The following is a 24,224-nucleotide window of genomic DNA, read 5'->3' as shown; positions in this document are numbered from 1 at the left end:
ATACACGCATAGACATTGGATGCACTCACTCGGGGTCCCTTTGGGCCAACTTCATGCTGGTTCTCATCGACTCTGAGTGGAGACTGACCACCATATACCAAGATTTGATAGGATCTGCCAGATGTGTCACCTTCAGGAGCCAAAGACAAAGCAGCACCTCACTTTTAGTGCCCCCTATACTACAAGATCAGAGGGCACTACCACTGCCTCTATAGAGATTTAGGAGGATCCCTCTCTACCTTCTTCTAGTATCCTAACGAGAGATGTGTAGCCCTCTTCATGAGGGAGATATTCCGATATAGATCTCAAATCCTACATACCCCGCCTCACTAGGGGGCAATTCGGACGATCACATCATACCTCCAGGTTGATCCTGCTAATTGAAGAAACAAGCGACGAGCAGAGTTCCAAAGTATTTTAGATAGTATAACAATGAGACCTCAGGTCTCCCCTCAACCCCCCTTTGGGAGGCCAACTAGTATCCCCGAGACTGTTGCAGAGGTGTCAAACAACACATTAGTTCACTCACACCCAGAGCGATAGAGGGATTGGTTCCAAACGGTTCACAAGTAGGGTGCCCCACCCCCAACAAACTCCTCCCTAGCCCCAATGGAGCAGCCAGAGACTTGTCCAGATCTTATTTCCTTCAGCCAAGGATGCTAGGAGTATTCATCACTCCTACATCCCCCGTAGGATCGTGCAGCTAGACACCTCGTCGGATTTAGTGGACTCTGATAGCAAGCCAGCACCATTGCCACCCCCTTACCGTTAGCTATCAAAGTCAAGCATTCTTGACATCATCAACCTCCATCCCTGCTGAAATATGTAACTAGGTGCGGTCTTCATAATGACATATGTAATCATGATTTTATGTATTTAATGTAATGAGAAAAATAAATTTATTGTTGTTATTCTTGAGGCATGGGTTTCATGCTCAAGAAAATTTATTTTATAGGTCAAGCTCCCATTGAGAGCTTCTAGGGCTTGTCATTGAGTCTACAAGTCAAGAAAATTATTGTCATGTATTGAAGACCCATTTGGGCATGTTACATATTGTAAAAAGAAATTTTATTTGAGTCAAAAGACCCTCCAAGACCTCGTCATGATGCAATATTCAAGTTAGCCTACAGTCATGGACAAGTCAGCCTACAAGGAGCAATTCGACCCAAAAGGAAAGCGAAGAAGAAGAGGACAAAGAAGGAAGAGAAAGTCGAGTTTTTGGGATTGTTTTTGGGCTAATACTCTCCACATGTGCAAAGAAATTAGGGCTCCTATTGCAGCAGAAGAAGTTGAATTGCAAAAGTGAAGTTAGGTCATCAAGTAAAGCTTTTTGAAAGTCGAATTCTCTAGGAGAGAGAATCCACCCAAGAGAAAAAGAAAGGAGCAAGAATACACCAGCATTTCTCACGCGTGCAAGGGTTAGGGTTTTTGCAGAACGATCTGCTAAGCAGGTCGAAGTTGCAAAAGAATCTGTTGGGATGGTCGAAGTTGCAGAAGAATCTTCTGGGAAAGTCAAAATTATAGAAGAAGATACTAGAAGTCAATTTTTACATAAGTTGCTAGAAGCAAGGTTTGACTTGGTCTTGGAGGGTCTTGTTCAAGGGTCAAAGGTCTTGGAATTTGTCAATTGAAAATCTATAAGAAGGAAAAGAATTCTAGTGGGTTTTCCTCTCAAGTTGGAGAGGTTTTGGCCCTGGTTGATCGCCTATATCTTGTGTCTTTTGTCATTATTGTTCTTTATGGTTTGGTAGTTGTTTGATGAAGACAACGCAATAATAATCAAAATGAAGAATAATCTAAGTAAAAATATATCACAAGCAATTATCAAGAAAGAGAAATCATCTATCTAGTTGCCCCTAGATTTCTCAACAATCCCCAGACTTGTTCACTTAGTATTCTACATCACTGGGGCCTTTGATCTAGTTACATACATGTTTATGAGGTTGTCCTATTGTTGTATTCTCTTGTACTTCATTTTACCCTAGATTTAGCTTTGGCATTTTCTAGGAGTTGCTTTTGCACTCCCACATTGTACTCGAACTGAATGTATCTTGTCTTGTTTCGACTTGGACCTGCTAGCTAAAATTGTTGGTGATTTGTGCAATAGGTCCTCCTATGCTTGTCTCCTTTATCATATCATTGCCCAACTTGGGGGCAACATTCAAGTAGGACACCTATGATTGGGTGGAAATTATGTCACTTGTCAATCGATCTCCCAATGCAATTCTATTAAAAGATTAAATATTGAAGTCAAGGGTTGAGTAATTTGTTACACTCTCTTTCAATTATGAAGGAATAAACAATAATAATCTATATTGCAGGAAACGACCCTCGAGTTGGCATACTCGTACACGAAACACCCCGAAACGCCAGTGTTATTTCCTAATTTGGAAACGTCGCCGAAACATTTCAGCAGTGTTTTGGCCCAAATCTGCCTCATTTCTACCCAATTCTACCCCTTTTCCATGACTTTTTTGCTTCTGCGAGCTAACTCAAGCACCCAAGAAGGATGTGGGCCCCTCCTATGACCAAAAAAGATTTAATCAACCACGAAATTTTATCTCTAATCACTCCACAAACTAATTTATCTCTAATCAATCCATGCTCTAATTCTGCTAAAAAAGCACCTTGTTCTATTTTTGTTAATGAAGATGAGGATGAGGATTATAAGATATGTAATTGTACTTATCATTAGATCATATATTATTTCATTTTCAGCACATATGGCCATGCACAAAGGCTGATTTTGGATGTAAAGCCTGATGTATAAAGGCTGATTTTCAAATCTTGGATGTACAGCCTCATCTATAAAGGATAATTTTGGATTTCGAATCATGTAATCATCTATGAGAGTTAATATGGACTGGGTTTTCCTTCTAAAATGTCATTTATGTGTCTCATTCTTTTTTCTCTTGCAAGATAATGCGTTATTAACTTATTTGTAAAAAAAATACATACATACATACACACATACATACATATATACATATGACATTTTTCCTAATGTTTCAGCCGACATTTCCATTTTTGGGGGGTCGTGTTTCTAGCCGTACCCATTTCAGAAACTTCCAGTCGTTTTGGCATTTCATGCAACTTAAGTAATAATGTAAATAGGGGTCTTTGCATGAAAAGGGAAAGAGCACGGAGGCAAGAAAAAGTCTGAAGGTTAGAAATACCAAATGCTTTCACATTGAATCCGATATTGAATTTGTCCTTTCAATCCTTCCTAGAACCCTAGGTGACCAACCCCCTCCCACCCGCAACCCCATTATGGTCGACAATAACTCTCAATGAACCCGAAAAGGTAGAAATATCTAACTGTTGCACATTCCACATAAAGCATATCCTGAGTCCTGACAGGCAAAATACAGGCACATATCAGCGGGCCATGCCTGCGATAACTAACTTTCCTTTTATTTTATATTTTTGTGCTTGTATCTATCAATTGTGTTGTTTGTATTATTTTGCATTATATCCAGTTTCTTTTTTTCAATATATGTACATATAACTGAAACATCTTCTACTTGACCTTCAAATTACAAACAACTTCGACATGTTTATCGCAAACCTAGTATATCTGTTTGTTCTGCAAAGCTTCAGGACAGCTCTAATATATAAGCTTTGAAAGAATTTAATTGCTTTTAAAGGGAAATTTTATAAGAATATCGGCTATTGAAATTATGTAAGAAACAGAAGTGATGGGAAACTATCAACCTCATTCATTCAACTTATATCTACTTGGCAAGTAATGAATTGTCACGCATGTATCATATCATGCAGATTCATATTAAGGAGATATGTAATGGTAAATGATATCCAAGAACATGAATAAGAAAGAACAATCACCACCCTCCAAAAGAATTCTGTAAAAGTTTGTTTGAAATACTTGAGAGAGTTCTGTAAAAGTTTGTTTTAAATACTTGACAGAATTCTTTTGATGGAATTCAAAGATAGGCGTATAGCTTACTTGTACATAATGTACACCAGATATTTTCGTAGGAGAGCTTACTAACTCAAAAACGGACTGTCCATTAGATTTCCTGAAATCTGGCAGTCTGGAGGAACTGTTTTTTGTTTCTTGGAATTCCCATGTTCCTGCAAAAAGATTTCCTCTTTTGTTATGCATGAAAGAATATAAAAAGCAATAACGTTCATCTCCTAAAATATTTATGCGTAGAGCTGAAAGTCTTAAATAACAGAAAAAAAAGTAAATAAACTATTAGCATTTAGACATGCTAGACCAAAAGAACTCTAAAAGATAACCTTTTGCAAAGAAATAAAAAATGTTTATGTGAAACTCCACTACTGATGCATGCAAGATTGTTTTAGTTTATCTCAATATGCAATCAGAACTGGATTTTGTTTAGTTTTTTGGTCAGTTATTGTTTTTTATATTATTGGCAAGGCCACTCAGCTTGTATTCCACTTCAATACCATGCAGTCCCAGCAACGATACGTGTGTTAATTATAAAAACGTTCTTTCTCCAAGAAAAAAAAAAAAGCAATCCTCACTACAGTACTTTCTAAACTCTCCCAGATTGGCAAACAGCAAACTTGCTGAATCAGGATAAGAAGAAACCAGTCAAAAAAAAGAAGCAATCCCAATACTAAACATAGATTAAGCCATGTGCATAATCTTAGCAACTCCAACTGCTGCATTAATAGTAGCATGTAATGGACCCTAGAGGAATGTTTTCCAAGCCTAGCATTCTGCATCTTAAACAGCTCAACAACATTCCCAGATGTGTAGACATTCATGTTGATTGAAACTGGAAAATAAAATATACATGACCAGTAGAAACCTTCGAGAAAGAAATAAAACTTTAATATGATCTTAGATACCTTCCTAGAAACATTATAGACTACCCTTCAAAGTAAGGCTTCAAGGAAAAAAGGCAAAGCATTAAAAGAATCTAACCAAGTCATATGAGATCCATTCTTTTCAACTATTTTGCACAATTGGATGTTATCTGTTGGTCTCATCTCCTTTTACAGAATTACCTCACCACAAGCACCAGTTACTATTCACAATTAAAAAATAGGTACTAGTCAGTTACTACCTGAAGTAGTATTTAGAAAGTTACAATCACAGGGTCGTCAATGACATGCTTACCAGCCTAAAGTTGATATGTTAAGAGGCATTTACTAAAGCTGACACAATCGTACTGACACATATTATGTCAGAAAGACCTATCACTTGCTAGAATTTCACATGGAATGTTGGAGAATTTGCTGCCAATTATGAGATTTTTTGTAGACAGTGAAACTATTTTTTATATAGTCTCACTCTTTTGCACATGCCCAGCTAGGCACTGCACTTTGGAACCTCACCAAAACTTTAAAGAAGTAGATATAGATCAAGCAGCTATGACTTCCATACAAAATGTAACTTTATTTTACATGCTGGAACCCTACCGTAGCCATAGCTACCAAAATCGGAAAATTGGACAACTGATTTGACAGTAATATTTGGTTAAAAACATTATTATTGAAAACTGTTCAGAAAACAAGTTAACATTTGAATATAAGTGTCTACAAGCAATTCCAGCAAAAATAAAGTAAAATGGTTCCCAGAAAGGAACATCTGAAATTGCCAGTGTGGGTAAAAGATTAGACATTTAGAAAATGTTTATTTTCCAAATAGTTGCCTCGAGCTGTGGGGTCAACAATTCTTGACCGCATACTATATGGTCAACAGCTATTGACTGAGCAATGACCATTATCAAGGCAGGTGACCACTTCCAGCCATTGGAAAACATCCATTTTCATTCAAAGTGTCAAGTTTGAGAAATTTGGTTGAATTTCTATTCTGATTGAAAGATGTACATGATTTGCTTTAAGCTTTGGTCAAAATGTACAAAAGACAATCAGATGAGAATCAATGACTGCTATTAAGTATTCATTATTTGCACAATTAGTTTGAATTATGTAATAATAGAGAAGTATGCTATTGCATGACTAGCCAGATTTAATTTTGAAAATGAAGAATTCAAACTACATTCTTACAAGCAGAAAACAAGAAACTCACATTTAGAATGAGAAAACCAAACTAATTTCATTATTGAATCAGTCCTCAGTAATGCCTTCTTTTCAATCACCAAATAGTCAGAAACACCAAACTTTCTCCAAACATATGTATTGTCCTCCATGCTAAATTTGAACATAAAGCCACTCTGTACACCAATGGGAAAGAAAACCAACAGCTAGGAGGAACAAAACACCTCAAAAGACATGAGAATAAAATGCGACAGCTGGGAAAAAGAAGCCCAAATGTGACAACTTAGGTTTGAACCGAAAGCACAATGTACAGAAGTGAGAAAATACAAGACGACATTTAACATAGTTTCTTCATTAATTAGCTGCTAAGATAGCTACTAGTTTAGTTTCTTCATTAATTAGCTGCTAAGATAGCTACTAGTTTTTCCCTTCATCGCATCTACCTTGGTGGGAGATGCTAGTCCCCAACATATTATATCTACAGTGGAAGAAACCATTAAACTTATCGATCCTCTGTAAGCCATTTCGCAGTTTAATGTTCTTTCCCTTATCAGTCAATATTTAACATCTTTATAGCTCTACCTCCTGTCCTTTCCTAATTGTTCTTAAAATAGCATCCATGGACGAAATTTCATATTCTCTAGTCCCAATTCATCTACTAGTATAGAGAAACTTTCTACTTTCACATCCAACATAGATGGCTCATGAGTCATAAAAGTTTTCAATATTAAAAATTGGATGAATGTCTTAGATAGGGAGGTATGTTTAACTGAAATGCATTTTCAACAACAATACACAATCCTCTAATAACCATACCCTATGTCACATGGTTCGGGTTCGAATTCGAGTTCGACAACGATTAAGTTCAGTTCGAATTCGAATTTTCCAATGAGGTTTGTATGAGGTTTGACATTAAGTTTGACTATACATATTTTTCAGCATATATATATATATATGACATAAAATAATAAAAAAATCAAAATCAATCAACAAAGCTATATGAGTAGTAGTGAGCACTGACGAGCCAAAAATCATGACCACTATTCACTTCACTCTCCAAGCGACGGGGACAAGCAACATTTAGAAATTGAATTCAGGAAATTGCAGACAATACAACACCCAACGACAACATTGAGCACAATAGAGGGAGTACACTCAAACTGAAGTTGGCTTGTGAACATCTATCAACAACCATGGTAAATAAAGCCAAACTAGTAGCCACCACGGGAAACTAAGTGGCGGTAAGCGAAACAAGAGAAAACCATGTGCTACCCATTGTTTTTCTCATAAACCTTAAAACAACTGACAAAAACAACTCGAACGGCAAAACATTTTTAAAAAAATTTAAAATTCGCCTTCAAGTTCGCCTTCAGGTTCGTCTTTAGGTTCGTCTTTAGGTTCGCCTTCAGGTTCAAATTCATTGAGGTTCGATTATCAAGTTCACCGAACTTGAACGAATTTGAATTTTTTTTTTTGGGTTCGCCGAATTTCGAACCTTAAGGTTCAAATTCGGCGAACCCTGTGACATAGACCATACTTGATGGATTACAATTTTTTAAATGGAAGCCCTGAACCTCTCCTCAAGCGATTGTAGCAACAACTGATTGCCAACTTGCAACTTGTGCACAACCCTGTATTGATCATGTCATGCTTTGTATGTGTCATACTTGATTAAGCACCTCTTGGACCTGTTCAACCAAAATGGGTAACCCCATAGGAGGAAATTTTTCTCCTACAATTGACAGCCAGCCAGTCAGCCAGAGAGCCAGCAGCCCCTGCAAGACCACCATTAGACGATAATATGCCATGTGCCCCCGCAATTTGCATCAGCCATGTGCTTCTCACCATCAAGCATTGACACCTCGATGAAGGTGGGCCTGCTATTCAAAAGGTACTTTGATCATTTTGCAATCAGGTGCTTATACTTGAATCTGTTGGGCATTTAGTATGGATAACAGGGTGATTTGGAAGATTGACAGACCTTGACCATAATTTTGTTCTCTCACCTTACCAGGGGGTTAATCTTTAACCCTAGTCTAGTGTGACCTCCCTTAAGGCCCTAAATTGGGTTATAGAAGGGACACTACTTGGAAAGCCATCATTGAGATAGTGTGTTCCATTTTCCTATACCTTACTTAGCACTTTCCATGCCACATTACAAGCCCTGTATCTCACCTCCATTCTTCGAAGAGGACTTGTCACCGGTTCTTGGGGATTTGGCACTCACGTGTTCACAATGCAAGGCACCGAAGGTGATGGAGGAACAAGAGAATGTCGATCTAGCTGGAAAAGGATAAGCAAAGGGTTCCAACAAGGGGCAAGGCTCGAAAGGAGAGAAGAATAAGGACCTAACAAAGGTCAAATGTTTTGGTTGCGGTCACTATGGTCACTATGCCAGCCAATGTTCGAATGGGGAGAAGGATAAGAAGGGGCAGCAGATTGCAGCTTCAGCGGACATTGAGGATTTGTCTTCCACACTGGAAGATGAATTCACTCTCATAGCTTTCCTCTCTAGCTCCACGTCCACAAATGTCTGGTACATAGAAAGTGGAGCATCATCACATATGACAAGGGTTAGAGACTACTTCTCCAACTATAAGGAGGAGGAGATGGGATTCCAGATACAGATGGGAAATAAAACAAATGTATTCCAGTTGCGACAGGTACCATCAGCATTCAGAGGGAGTCAGGCAAGAGCACCAGTGCTACAGATGTGTTGCATGTGCTGTTGGAATTTCTAAGTTTAACCCGTTAGAAATTCTTCCTGTACTATCTAGTTTATTTCTTCCTACTTGTTTAATTACTTAACAAGTTATTTACCATGTAAATACTAAAAATAAACACAAGTACAGTATCAACATCTACAGATCATCAACTGAAAGAAAACAAGCACACAAGTGACATCATTATTTTTGGACCAATGTCCCTGGAAAAACCCAATGCGGGAAAACCGGTGCAGCTATTCAGAGGGTTTTATTATTATGCAGTTTTCAGAATACAACTAGGGTGCCAGAAATGGCTCACCCAACAAAGAATGCCCTCGACAGTAGTACCTCTCCTCGGAGACAGATATTCTGGTTGATTAATCACCGGATGAACGATCCCACAGCAACAATTGCAGCTTCCACTGCTCTGTGTCACTCTAATAGGGACTGTGTCACCCTTCCCGGCTCACCAGCACCCAATCTATCCCATGAAAATCCTCTCAACGATGCCTCTTGGCCATGCGTCAGCTTTGCCAGCCTCTGCGCAGCTACTAAAGCCTCTGCGTCAGCCCTTAGACCCTCTATGTCACCCACGTTGGCCTCTCCTGGCTCTGCGCAGCTCCCAACTGCCTCTGCGTAGCACCTAGCTGCTTTTGCATCAACCTCTCCAGGCTCTGCGCTGTCTCTCTGGTACTAACTCTGCCTCTATGCAATGTATTCACTACCCCTCGTTTTTTATCACTGATTCACCTTTGCTTAGCAACCTCGCTCTAGCAAAATGAATGATTGATCACTCTGGTGTATTCTCCAACTGACCCTCAAGCCTCCTCTTATACTTTTCCTATTGGTCCTTCAACGGTCCAGATTAAATCTCTAATCAATAGTTAAGATTAGATTTGGCTTGATCCATGACTTTTGGAACCTTCTAACCCAGTTTTATATTAATACCCATTAATATTTTAGTTTTCCTAAGTTTAGACTTAGGAACTCCATTAAAAATATTGATTATTTTAATATCTCCCAAACCAGTTAGAATTTGCCCAAACCATTTCTGGGTCTTGGAGATCTCATGTGCTTTAGCCTCTCCACCAATTTTCATGGCTAGAGCACATCCAATGCTACCCCAAATCAACACTCCCTCTTAGCGAGGATTGTGCTCTAGTAATACTCCACACTGAGCATCACCCTGATTATCCGGCATCGGTCCCTATGCTGATGCTAGGCCTTCCCGCCCAACATCCTCTACACTATTGCATCTTGTACTGTTGCCCATGGCCCTGTCACTACCACTGTTGCATCCGTCTTGCAGCTCCATCTGCATCCGTGTTGCTGCTGGTCCATCTTCCCTGCACTGCATCCCCTCTCATCATGTTGCATCGTGCTATTGCATACTACCACTGCACTGCAACTCAATTACTGAGAAGTAAGTAACTGATCCACCCAACTCTAACATCCTTGTCAGGCTAGAGACACTCCCAATGCTGAAGCTCCCTCTGTCGCTATCAAGTGCTCCCTCTACTGACCTCTACACTGTTGCAACAACTCCCTGCATCTCGCACCGTTGCACACCTCTCTGTGCCACCCTGCACTAGTGCGACACTCTCGTGCCTCTCGCACTGTTGCAACCTACTAGCCTCGCGTTGTCCCGGGACTCCTGCACTATAGCACTCTCTGTCGCTCCATCCGCATCCGTCTCTATCGACATCCGCCAGTCCAGCTACTCCTCTTCGGGTGTCCCATAGCAAGGTATAATCCAAGAGGTTGGGTACCTCAAGGATCCTGCCCCTCTTTGTCTGTAGTCCTCCTGACTACAGCTTGATGTCTCCCCACTTCTTCTCAAGTGGCACATGAGCACTTATGGCACACTCGTCATCCTCCTCGACTTCTTTCTCCGCCCTCGCTGGTGCTACCTTGGTCTCAGAAGTCTCTCCCTTACTCTTCTTCCTGGGACACTCGTTCGCAAAATGACCCAATTCCCCACAATGGAAGCACTTGACCTTGGAGAGGTCCTTCTTCTTTCTCTTCTCCTGCTTCCCTGCAGATGCTAGAGTCGTATCCTCTTCTTCCTCCTTGATTCTGACCCCTTTGCCGCTATTCCCCGACTTGGTCACCCGTCTGATCTCTTCTTGACAAAGATCCACCCATAGTTCCTCCCAATCCGAAAGGCTCGTCCTCCCTAGTATGCTCTAGACAAATACCTCCCAATCCTTTGAGACCACGTTCAATGCGGTCCTCACCATCAGTTCCTGATCCGACGTGGCCCTTATGGAAGTTAGCTGGTCACAGATCTCCTTCAATCGACAGAGGAAGACATCTATCTGCTCTCCCTTCTACATTTGGTATGACTGCAGCTGATTTTCAAGTAACATCTTCCTCTACACAGAAGTATGTTGGTACAATTTCTTCAGGGCCTCCCACATCTCATTTGTCGTATCCTTTTCGGCAATATGCGGCACCACATGATCCTTGACCCCATCAAGGATGATGCACTTCGCCCTAGCCATTGCCTCCTCGTACTTCTCATTTTCAACTGGGTCAACTAGGATCGCTATTGTTTTCAAGGCGAAGTCCTTGATGCGATATCTGTCTAGAATGGACAAGATCCTAGCCTTCCAGACCATGAAGTTGGATGCTCCGTCCAACCTATCCTGATCTCTCAGTCCATTCACGGCCATTATGCTGTTGTTCTTTCAACTCCTTCAAGTCTCTCAACTTCTTGTCTGGAAGTTCTCGGTTTGACTCCCTCTGAGTCTCGATTTCCCTTCTGGAAATCCCTCTGCCAACATCAAGTTGCCCCACTCCGATCGTCTGTGCAACTGCACCACTGATCCGAATTCCTTAGCTAGAAACCCACCTCGACATCAACTCCCTCCTCCTTGGTCTTTGCCCTGTTAGGTATTGTTCTAACCACAGTACCCCACCAGCTTCACTCCACAAACTACCCACAACCTCCTATGCCCCAGTAACTGAAGGATTGAGCCACTTGGCTCTGCGCAATCCCCGGCACTAGCAAATCAGCTCCCTCAGCCAACTGCATCAACCCTCTCGGCCTCTGCGTGAGCCTGATTCCGCCTCCCACAACCTCTACGCTGACCTCTCTCTCGCCCACACTGATGACGCAGTCTCTCCGTGTCACTCCTTCCTCTGTCGCCTTCTGCACAGATCAACTCTGTCACTCGAGACAACTGAATCTAATTTTGCTGCTCTGCCATCTAATGCCTTCAGTTATCCTATGATCTGCAACCATGCTCTGATACCATGTTGGAATTTCTAAGTTTAACCCGTTAGAAATTCTTCTTGTACTATCTGGTTTATTTCTTCCTACTTGTTTAATTACTTAACAAGTTATTTACCATGTAAATACTGAAAATAAACCAAGAACAATATCAACATCTACAGATCATATCAACTGAAAGAAAGCAAGCACACAAGTGACACAGTTATTTCTGGACAAATGTCCCCGAAAAAACCCAATGCGGGAAAACCAGTGCAGTTATTCAGAGGGTTTTATTATTATGCATTTTTCAAAATACAACTAGGGATCCAGAAATGGCTCACCCAACAGAGAATGCCCTCGGCAGTAGTACCTCTCCTCAAAGACAGATATTCCCGCTGATTAATCACCGGATGAACGATCCCACAACAACAATTGCAGCTTCCACTGCTCTACGTCACTCTGATAGGGACTGCGTCACCCTTCCCGACTCACCAGTACCCAGTTTGTCCCACGAAAATCCTCTCAGCATTGCCTCTTGACCCTGCATCATCTTTTCCAGCCTTTGCGCAGCTACTGAAGCCTTTGCTTCAACCCTTAGACCCTTTGTGTCACCCAAGCTAGCCTCTCCTCGCTTTGTGCAGCGCCCAGCTGCCTCTACGTAGCACCCAGCTGCCTCTGCGTCAACCTCTCCAGGCTCTCTGGTACTAACTATGCGTCAACCTCTCCAGGCCTCTGCGTAGCATCCAGCTATCTCTCTGGTACTATCTATGCCTCTTTGCAATGTATTCATTGCCCCTCGTTGTTGATCACTGATTCACTTTTGCTTAGCAACCCCGCTCTAGCAAAATGAATGATTGATCACTCTGGTGTATTCTCCAATTGACCCTCAAGCCTCCTCTTATACTTTTCATGTTGGTCCTTCAACGGCCGAGATTAAATCTCTAATCAACAGCTAAGATTAGATTTGGCTTGATCCATGACTTTTGGAAGCTTCTAACCCAGTTTTATATTAATACCCATTAATATTTTATTTTTCCTAAGTTTAGACTTAGGAACTCCATTAAAAATATTAATTATTTTAATATCTCCCAAACTAGTTAGAATCTGCCCAAACCATTTCTGGGTCTTGGAGATCTCATGTGCTTTAGCCTCTTCACCAATTTTCATGGCTAGAGCACATCCGATGCTACCCCAAATCAACATGTGCCAGGTTTGGGGATGACCCTGATTTCAGTGTTGCACTACAGGATAAGGAATATGGCGTGTACTTCATGGGGCAGAAGGCATACATATGATAAAACACCAAAAGCTAGAAGGTCAAACAGAATGGAGTTTGAAGCAACAAACTCTACAAGTTGCAGTTCAATTCTCCAAAGGCACTAGTTAGCAGCAGCAGTAGTGGTAGAGACTTCGGAGAGTTGTGGCATAGGAGGATGGGACATCTACACCATGGAGCACTTAGGATGCTTAGAGAGACTATGGTAGGTGTTCCAAAACTAAGCACGAAACACAATGAGATGTGCAGGGGGTGCGTACTTGGGAAGTTTACTAAGGCGGTGTTCCCAAGAAGTGATAGAAGAGTCAATGGTGTTGCAACTTGTCCATTCCAATATTTGAGGGACCTATGTCCACCAGATCTCTCAGACGATACAACTATTCCGTGACCTTCATAGATGACTACTCCAAGAAGACCTGGATCGACTTTTTGAAGACGAAGGATGAAGTCTTCAGTCACATCCAAGAGTTCGAGGCTCCTATGGAGAACATGAAAAGAAAAAGGATCAAGGTGCTTCGTACAGACAATGGAGGTGAGCACTGAGTACACAAATAAGGACTTCAAAGGGTTCTATGCAAAGGACGATATCAGGAGAGAGTAGACAACTCCAAACAATCCACGACAAAATGGAGTAAAGGAGCACAAGAACAAGACAATTGTTGGGGCAACAAAGGCTAGGTTGTATGATCAAGATATGCCCAAGTTTCTATGGGCAGAGGCATGTAGCACAGCAGTGTACATACAAAACAGGGTTCCTCATAGAGTGTTGGGGAAGATAACACGAGAGGAAGTCTTCACAGGGAAGAAACCAGAAGTCGAGCACTTCAAGATCTTTTGGAGTATAGCACATTGTCATGTGTCGGAGGACAAACGCACCAAGCATGGTCGGACTGCAGAGAAGGGATATTTCGTTGGTTACAATGAAACATCCAAGGTATATAGGATCTACATTCTGAGCAACAGGAGGATCATCATGAGATGAGATCTACATCCGAGTAGCAGGAGGATCATCGTGAGACGAGACGTGAAGTTCCACGAGGAGAAAGCCTTCAAGAGATCTTGCAAGTTTCCAGCAGGTGATCAAAGAGAGCCAGCAGAAGCTCCAAGGGTTGAGCAGCAGCAGCAGGGACAGTGGTAGTGACAAGAGAGCACAAGTACAGTTATTAATACGAGCACTAGCTCAAGTGCGGGTGATCCTACGAGTTCACAACAGACGAAGCAGAGGGGGTGGGAAGAGGAGTTGGAAGCTCCACCCACCACCAGCGTGAGGAGGAACATAGAGATTTAGCAGACACTGAAGGATGCACAAGAGTTTGTCGAAACTCCTAGGACAAGCAAGAGGGAGCATAGACAGCCAGACAAGTAGAAGGCGTTGGTGACAAAGGTTGTCGACAGAAAACCTTATAATTATGAGGAGGTTGCACAACATCAGGTGTGGGAGGATGCCATGGTGGAGGAGTACAACTCCATCATGATGAATGATGTATGGGAGGTTGTGCCTAGACACATGGGCAAGGCAATGGTCAGCTCCAGATGGATCTACAAGATAAAGTATGTTACAAATGGCAGTGTAGAGAAGTATAAGGCTAGGTTCATGGCCAAGGGATATGCACAAAAGGAAGGCATTGACTATGAGTAGACCTTCGCACCAGTGACCAAATATACCTCTATCCGAGCAATGATATCTCTAGCAACATAGATGGGATGGCAGATTCACCAGATGGACGTCAAGACCACAATATTGAACAAGGTGATAGAGGAGGAGGTGTATATTGAATAGTCGGAGGGTTTTGAAACACATGAGAGAGGCACACACATGTGCAGACTGAAGAGAGCGTTATACGGGCTCAAACAGGCTCCCAGGGCATGGTATGGTCGGATAGACAACTACTTGCAACAGATGGGCTTCGTGAAGAGCGAAGCAAATTCCAACCTCTACTATCTAATGGTAGGAGGTGAGCCACTCATCCTAGCTTTGTATGTGGATGATCTCTTCTTGACAGGATCATTAGGGCTCATAGAGGACTGCAAGAGGGACTTGGCAGCAGAATTGGAGATGAAGGACATGGGACTGATGCAATAATTCCTAGGACTAGAGGTATGGCAAACAGACGAGGAGATCTTGCTTGGGCAAGGGAGATATGCTATGGAGATCCTGAAGAGGTTCAGGATGCAGGGCTATAAACCCATGTCCACGCTTATGATTACCAACTAGAGGAATATCAATGCTTCAGAGGAAACATATGTGGACCCAACCTTGTATAGCAAGCTCATCGGATCTCTTATGTATCTAGTGACCAGACATTTGTTTCACAGTCAACACTCTCAGTCTGTCTATGGTGGAGCCAAAGAGGGTGCATTGGACAACAGGGAGACATGTTTTGAGGTACTTGCACGGCACAATCGAGTATGGATTGAGATACACTCGAGGTGATGGTGTCAATTTATGTGGATATACATATGCAAACTAGACAGTCAGTTTAGTGGACTGAAAAAGCACTTCAAGGTGTTGCTTCAATATTGGATCAGGGGTTGTCTCTTGGTGCAGCCGAAAGCAAAAGTCCATGGCACTGAGTTCTGCAGAGGCAAAATACATGGCAGGTAGCATGGCCACATGCGAAGCTATTTAGCTTCAGATGCTACTAGTGGGTTTGTTTGGTCAATGGATGGATTCGACCAGTATCTACTGTGATAATCAAAGTTGCATCAAGCTCTCTAAGAATCCACTATTCCATTTTAGGTCGAAGCATATCGACATAAGGTACCACTTCATTAGAAACTGTGTGCGGCATGGATCAATTCGACTACAACATGTTCCCACAGATCAGCAAGTTGTAGATATTCTTAGAAGGCCTTGGGAAAGGCAACATTTGTCTTCTTCAGGGATAAGATGGGAGTAGTGGAGAACACCTTCCTCGCTAAGAGGGAGTGTTAGTTTTCGATAGCAACAGACAGATCTTCTAGTCTCTAAGGTTTCTGAGGCTAGGGAACATATTTTCTCAAATGCCCACAAAAGTTTCGCGAGAAAACACCTCAATTAGATTAATTGACCAATTATTAAAATTTCCCTAAATCTAACTTAGGAAAATTGGTTAATTAAATTAGATTAATTGAGGAAAATTGATTTTTCCCTAGAGACTTTCAAAAAAGTCACTTGATGGAGTCAAGATGATCATAGCCATTGATTGTGATTAGATCATGGTCGTTGATTGCTCAACGAGGGATTATAAGAGCAAGTCGATGAGGTTGGCGAGACACACTTTAGTAGTTCGACTTACCCAATTCCAGTGATTAGCAAGGGCGCAGTTGAAGCAGAGGGAGACACTGACAGCAAGGCTTTCAGTAGAGATTTGGGAGGAAAATTCTACCAGGATTTCCATAGATTTTTCAGTGTCCCAGTGATAAGAAAAGAGCATGATTTATTTATAGGAGAAGGTTGAAATTAGCAAAGGTTGTACGAATTTTCGCAGAGTATCAGTGCGAATTTATGGCAGGTAGTGCGAATAGCCAAGAGGAGTGTGAGTTGTTGGGGAGAGGCCAGATCGATTTGCAGAGGAGACTTTCTATCTCCAGATTATTTTGCCAGTGGATATTATTATTTGTTGTAGCTTTGCCAATATCAGGCAAGCTAATTGATGTACTCTTAAATTCCTAAAGAATTAATATAAACCCTCATCTATTGCATTGGTTTTCCCCACAATGGGGTTTTTCCAGGAACTATTGTCCAATGTTGCACGACTCGTACTCGTATAAGACTCGTCTGGTTATTGACTCAACAACCCGGATAAGACTCGTATAAGACTCTAGAAGATACAAAAAAAACTTTTAAAAAATATGATCTCCAAAAAAAATTAAAAATATTTAAAAAATACAAATTTTGAGTGGGTCCACGAGTCTTATGTAGGTCACATGCAGTTGATCAGGGGTTCAATACGAGTAGACGAGTTCTATGCGGGTTTGGACGAGTACGAGTAGAGACCGTTGGTCCTATGCAAGTGAATTGTCTCACTATAGAACCCATCAAGACCCGTGGGTACTCGCGGGTCTTATAACAGTCATGCAACATTGTTATTGTCCAAAATATTGGTGTCATCTATTTTATGTGTGCATTATTTTCTCAGTTCCTGAATTTTATCTATGAAGAATGCAATAGTGAATTAATCGTTATTTGTCGTAATAAGTTAGAAGATTAATTTCCGGTTGTTGCATTCCTGGAAATTTCACAAATATTTCATTGTTTTTTATTTGAAACAAAGTTTGTATTGATTTTACATCCTTGGGGTTGGCTCCCAAATCGATTATCCATTACTCAAGTTCACCAATTCTCATATGCTTAGTTCTATTTGCCAACTTTTCTTGTTTCAACTATTTTTCAATTTTATCAACCATAGTTTGCATTTTATTTACTTACAGAGGTCTACATTAAATCTCCAAACACCATCTCCCCTATCTATTTGTGCAAGTCCATCTTGTCAACTAGATTTATCATGTCTAGGTTAATTGTAAACTTTGTTGTTGGAAAATGTAACTACATTCGATCTTCATTAAATGTATTTGAGTCATCTTGTAATGTACTTGTCAAAAGAATAAAGAAAAGAATTTTTATTATTATTATTATGACTTATTAAAGCATGGGTTTCATGCTTGGGTCATCATGTTTTAGATCAAAGTCCCCATTAAGGACTTCTAGGATTTATTCTGAGTTAAAAGAGTCATTGCACTTTTAATGAGACCCTTTTTGGGCTTTTGAATCACGTAAAAAGGTTCACTATTGAGTCAAATATGAATTATGTTGCCTTCACATCAAGTCGACCTTAAGATGATCAAGTCGGCCTCAAAGAAGGCTATTCGACCTCACCAAAGGACTATAAATGAAGCAGTTCAAATTCCATTTGAAGCACTCACTAAACAAGCAAGTTTGATATCTCTTGAAGTTGGAAAAAGTGCAAAATAGAGGAAGGAAGAAAAGGAAGTGTGAGTTTGGTCTAGGAGAAGGAAAAGAGGAAGATCGAAATTTTGGTGCATCTATCTCTCTCTCTCGTGCCCTGGTTTGGAAGATCGAAGTTCTCTTGTTGATGTCGTAGCCAGTTGTTGCATGTTGTTGCTACCAAATCAAAGTATAGGTCGAAGTTGTTGGTGTTGGGTGTTGCTGCCTCAGGGAGTTGTATTGGGCCAAGGTCGAAGTTGTTGGTGTTGGGTGTTGCTACCTCAGGAAGTTGTATTGGGCCAAGGTCGAAGTTCCTATGTGAAGATCGAAGTCTCGAAAGCAAGGTCGAAGTTGTTGGGTTGAAGAAAGTGTTGCTATTGTTGTTGTTGCTGCTAGGTCAAGAAGGATCATCTGCAAGAGAAGAGGAAGGCTAACTTGGTGTGGAGGAAAGTTTGTGTCAAGGTCTAGAGTCTTGGAATATCTCCGGAAAACTATTGAAGGAAGAATTACTAACTGGGATTTCCCCTAGAGAAGGGTTTTTCCCTGGCTGTGAGCCTATATCTGGTGTCCATTGTTTTATGTGCTATTGGTTTGGTAATTGTTTGATGAACTAAAAGAAAGAAGATATAAAGGATCCTAATAAGAAGTCAAGAACATCACAAGTAATTATCAAGTATAAGAAAAATATTTTTGCCTTTCTGATTTTCTAACATTTACTTCCTTGCTTCTTACAGCCTAAGCTTTACGTTCCAATATAGCCATATTCAATTGGCCCTTTTCAAAATCTAGAGCTAATAGCAATCTAGTCTCTGAAGATCCTTGTTTCCACATTTGTGGGTAAATCTTTTGCTTAATTTTATTATTTTTTCTTCATCTCCAAGTATTGAAAAAATATATTTAGTTGCTTTAACCAGTCAAATGCTACTATAGTGTCCTTCTCTCTAGAAACACTTGAGCTTCCCATACATGCTAATGGAACAAATTCTATTATGAAAACAAGCTCACTTGTCAATGCTTCCTCTGTGCTTTGTGATCATTTACACTTCTCATTTGATTGTCCTTCAATCTTTTCTTTCTTGCTAAGTTGCTCATCTTCTTCCATGCCAAAGACTATTTGAGAAGTCTCGAGATGAGACATTTTATTGGTCTTCTCATGTTGTTGTGGTATCTTTATTATGGAAGGCTAAGTAGACTAAACAAAATCCTGGACTTGGCTCTGTAAAATCTGTGAAACGCTCTCCCAACTGTCTTGATTTGCCAATTTTTCTAACTCTAGTTTACTCACATTTTCGTAAGAGTCAGACCCCTGCTTTATTATTCTCAATGTAATAACAAAGTGAGGATCACAAGTCCATAGTTCTCCTTATTGAACTCCCATCTCCTTAAGAATTTTCTCAACCACTACCAATGCTAACCTAACAATGACAATAAAGGGTCCAACCTCCTCCTTCAGTTTGAATGTGGCATGTTGTTTGTTAGAGACGAAATCAACATAATTTGACTCTAATTTTTGCCTAATATATTCTAGAACAAAGATTATCATTTTCAAAAATACTAGTAGTAGATAGGTTTGAGATTCAAAACCATAGATTATGATATCTATATCATTTTGGAACAAATACCAATCTCCCACTGATGTATCTAGACTAAACTAAAGCAGTTTTTTAAACTTAGTAAATACCCTAGGGAGCAATTCCTCATGAATGATAGCATAAACAGTGGACATCAATTGATTGATATACTTAGTGAACCCTACATTTTGTGGTTTTCTTTCTAACAAGAGGAGTCTAATGAATGAATGAGCAAGGGTTACCTAACTCATCTTCCACTTTTAACTACAAATGTTGGAAGTTCATAGCTTGAAAATATGGGAATAGATATACCAAATATGTTTGGAATGTAAGGTACCTACTAGCATTAAGCTTTGTTAACTAAAAATGCATCATGTCAGAGAGATATTGACTATAATTGAACTTGACCAAAAGTTTGACCAAGATTGGGCAAATGAAAGAAATAAATCCTAAAATGGATTCATCCACATTCCTATTATGATCTTATCCTAAAAGAGAGCACATCATAACTATGACTTCTCTTCGAACTTCAAGGAAAATGCTAGCCTCGTAGGGTGGTATACTTTTGGGTACAATGGCATCTTTATCAAGATATGATTGAAGTAGGGTCACTTTCTCCTTAGTAGTTAACTCATTATAACCAATAATTCTTCTTGAAGAACATGAGATTCAAGGGTTTCAATGAGCAATATCATTTCAAGAATCAATTGTGAATTTAGTATAAAGAGGACTATTCCATTCTTGGATGAAGAATTTACTTTCTTGGGTTGAGGAATGATTACAATAATGTGGTGGAACCACAAGTACACAAGGCTTAGGAGGGAGTGTTGGAACATTGAAGGACTCTATAGGAGCATTGAACACTTATCATAAAGTATTCATCTTTGCACCCTTTCTTGTTGGACATGCATGCCTTGGAGTTTGACATGTGTCACCTAAAGTTGGAGCTCTCCACATTTGGGCTTACCATGTGTAGAGTTAGGATGCTTGTAGTGGACTAGGTCCACTTTATATTATTGGCCTCCCTCACCTTTCATATGAATGAAGGTAGGAAAGAGTCTATCCTAGCCTTCATACTTGCTCACTCATGTTGTTGAGAAATCTAGGGCATCAATAGATAGGTGATTTCTCTACTATGATAATTGCTTGTGAGTGTCTTTTTGTTTCTTGATTATGATCTTCTCTTTCTTATGTTATTATTGTGTCCTTTTCATCAAGACAATTATCAATTCATGAACAATAAAGAGACGAGACACAGTATATAGGTTGTCAGCCAAGGCCAAAACCTCTCACTCTTTGAGAGGAAAACCCAAACAAATTCTTCTTATAGAACCTTCAATTGACAAATACCAAGATCATGATAAAGACCCTTGACACTAGAGCCCTTCCAAGACCAAGTCACAAGCCTCCTCTTCACCCTTAGATCAATGATGCTTTTCTTCTTGCTCTTCTCAACTTCCTTTAGAATTTCAGCCTCTTCTTGTAGGTCTGCAACTCTTTTCTTCACAACAAAAACCCTAGATTGGCGTTTGATCCTTGAATAGTCTCCCTTTTGGAGGGAGAATCGTTTCACTTCTATTCGGCTTCCTTTAGGGAAGTCTTCACCCAAACTATATCACCCTTATATGACTGCGACCTTCGGCCTCCTTTAGATCTGTAATCTTCGCACGTGTGAGGGTAGACTAGCCCAAAAACAATCCCACAATGATGTCACTTCCTTCGCTATCCTTTCTTCTTCCTTCGCTGACGTTAAGGCTCCTTCTAGAATGATTTTCGCACTTGGTTATCTCAGACTTGCGTGACCGAATTGTTGTTCTCCAAATGAGGTTGAGCACTGTTACATATTGTAATGTTCCCAAATGAGAAAAATTTGGAACAAGCTCTTCACATAAAATTTATCATACTTTTAACAAAAGATTGCCATGTAAAAATAAGCAAATAAAGCTGCAATCTCATAACACAATGAACAGGAAATTCTCAGCTTTATTATATTAGAAGAACTGGGGTTTACATGCAAATACAACCCATATAGCTGAGATAAATGGCTTCAGACAGATCTACAATAATGCCACAATCTGTTAGGATATTCCGACACATAGGAAATAGTTAAGTACAACTTGGTCTAGTATAGAGTTAGGTAAAGTGTGTTTCTTTACCGATGTACATTTTGTAACTTACAATCCGACGGTCACGATATGTAGTGATCCGACGGTTCATTCTCTCCTCGGTATTACCGACACTTGATCCGTGGCTTGACACCCGATTGGTCCATGATTTCTATTTAAAGCACATGGAGGGTCATTTGTAGGGTAATCCGTGCATGAGAGAAACATATGTAAATTTTCATTCTTTTATTAATAAATTGCCTGAAGTGGCCGCGTTGGCTCAGGCCGTGGACTGTTTCCCTCTTTGAGGATTTTAACCACGTCAAAAATACTGGTGTATTGATCTGCGATCTGGTTGTGAGCGGTGTCCTTTGGTGTTCTGTCTGAGGAACTTACCCTGTAAATTCCTACATGGTATCAAAGCTATTTGAGGGCCGCGTCCGTTGGTGATCCAAATCTGAAGCCGGTAGAACTGCATCCGACTGCTGTTTCCTAGATCTGTTGTTTCTGACTGCTTTCGGGCCGAGAGGACTACTCTGTTGTGTTGGGAGCATCTGTTCCAGTGAGGAACCCCTTTCGTTTCACGCGAAAAGGTTTCCAGTAGCCCTAGCTGTGTCATTTTTAAGATCTGGAGCTATACAGTGTTTATTTGCAGTTTACTGTTATTTTCTCTCTGTTTATTTCGGTTTCGGTTTATTTAGCTTTTTTTTATTACCGGATCTATACCTTTCATTTCTGTGTATGCTCTTTGCCCTACGACTCTGTGCGATCTGGGAAAATCAGAAACAAAAAGGAAGGATTTTTCTCATGCGTATGCTCTTTTCCCTACGCCTTAGGGTGATCTCGGAAAATTAGAAACATTGAGGAAAATATTTAGTTTCCGGCCAAAGCTAACTTTGAGCCGCAAGGTTCATTTTTGAAAATATTTAGTTTTTCGGCTAAAGCTAACTTCGAGCCATAAGGTTCGTTTTCTTTGCATGTCCGTGTTGGGTTTTGTGTTTTTTGTTTTGTAGGGAAAAAGAGCCTTCTCAAAGCAAGCACGCAACCCAAAGCATCAACCCCCCTCTCTCTCTCTCTCTCTCTCAAATTTTTTGTATAGCTCAATTGGTTCAAAGCTATTCTAAGAGAGTAGAGGTCTTGGGTTCAAGTCTCCATTTTGTGGGGGCGGACTTTTTCATTTCCGCACATTCCCGCACCTTGTCGGCAACTTCAACAACCTTTTTTCAAAAAGCCATAACTTCTTCATCCGGAAGCCGTTTTCAGAGCCCTTTTTTTTAAATCAACCTAATTTTTCGAGATCTATCCATTGGAACACTTAGTTTCAGCATCTTTAGCTTCAGTTTCCGTTGAAATGGAAAGTCAATACCAAGTTACCCTTGACAGCACCAACTACTTCCAATGGTTGGCCTACATTGAGGATTTACTTAGAAGTAAAGGTCTCTACAGAATAGCGTCAGGCCAAGAAAAGAAACCGAAGGATGAAGATAAGGCTGCTAAATGGGAAAATAGGCAAGATCAAGCACGTGGATTGATAGGGATGTCTATTTCTCCAGATCTTAGATTCCATATTGCAGAACTTGATACTCCTGATGAAGCAATGAAACAAATCAATAAAGTTTTTGGGATTAAAAATGAACTTAGAGCCCATCAACTTGAAAATGAGTTGCTTACATTGAACCCTAATAATTTTTCTTGCATTGAAGATTTCTTGTCCAAGTTCAAGACCCTTAGATATCTCTTGGAAGGTGTTAAAGTTAAGAAAGAAGATAGTAACCTTATCTATTCCATTCTTACAAAGTTGGGACCAGCCTACTCTGTGTTTGTTTCCACCTTCCATTCTACAAGAGAAGTCTTCATTTCTCAAGGAACAGACTACAAGTCCCCTTCCTTTGACTCTTTTTGTGATTCTTTAATAAGAGAACAAGAAAAACTCTTACACCTTGGTCTTCTTAATCTTGGAAACTCTTCCAAGAAAGCGTTAGCCGCCCAGCAGCAACCAAATTCAAAGAATCCTAAGAAGTCATATCCTAAAAAGAATGGTCCTAAACCAAACAAGGGTCCTAAGCAATTTTAGCCCCAAAATGAAAAATCATTTCAACAAAATGATAAGACAAATAAAAACAAAGGGAAGAAGACTGATAGACATTGCAATTTTTGTAATCGAGATGGCCACTTAGAATCAAAATGCTTTAAGAAGATGGAAGCCTCGGAAGCAGCAATGAAGAAGCATAACCTCCATTTGGGGCAATCTTCAACTTCAACTTCATCTTCAGGAATGGCACTTTCTGCATGTGGTTGTCAAGCATCTCGGTCTGGCTATGCATTAAATGTATCTTCTTCTTCTCATTCTCATGAGTGGCTCATTGATTCTGGAGCTTCTTATCACATGGCCAAAAACAAAGCCATGTTTTCTTCTTTAAATGATT

At 40.3% G+C, this 24,224-nt stretch overlaps 1 protein-coding gene across 1 annotated transcript in view; it reads right to left on the bottom strand.

The window, feature by feature from the left end:
• The window catches only part of LOC149141712 (transmembrane E3 ubiquitin-protein ligase FLY2-like), a 180,141-nt gene that overhangs the window by 23,669 nt on the left and 132,248 nt on the right, over positions 1-24,224 (bottom strand). Inside the window, exon 3 of the mRNA XM_089451309.1 lies at positions 3,968-4,095. Coding sequence (XP_089307435.1) covers positions 3,968-4,095 — 128 coding nt within the window. The remainder of the gene's footprint in view (positions 1-3,967; positions 4,096-24,224) is intronic.

This window comes from Pinus tabuliformis, chromosome X (assembly GCF_031772625.1).
Source record: "Pinus tabuliformis cultivar Carrire ecotype Pingquan chromosome X, CPIR1, whole genome shotgun sequence".
Classification (NCBI taxonomy): Eukaryota; Viridiplantae; Streptophyta; class Pinopsida; order Pinales; family Pinaceae; genus Pinus; species Pinus tabuliformis.
This window is presented reverse-complemented; position numbering and strand designations above follow the sequence as displayed.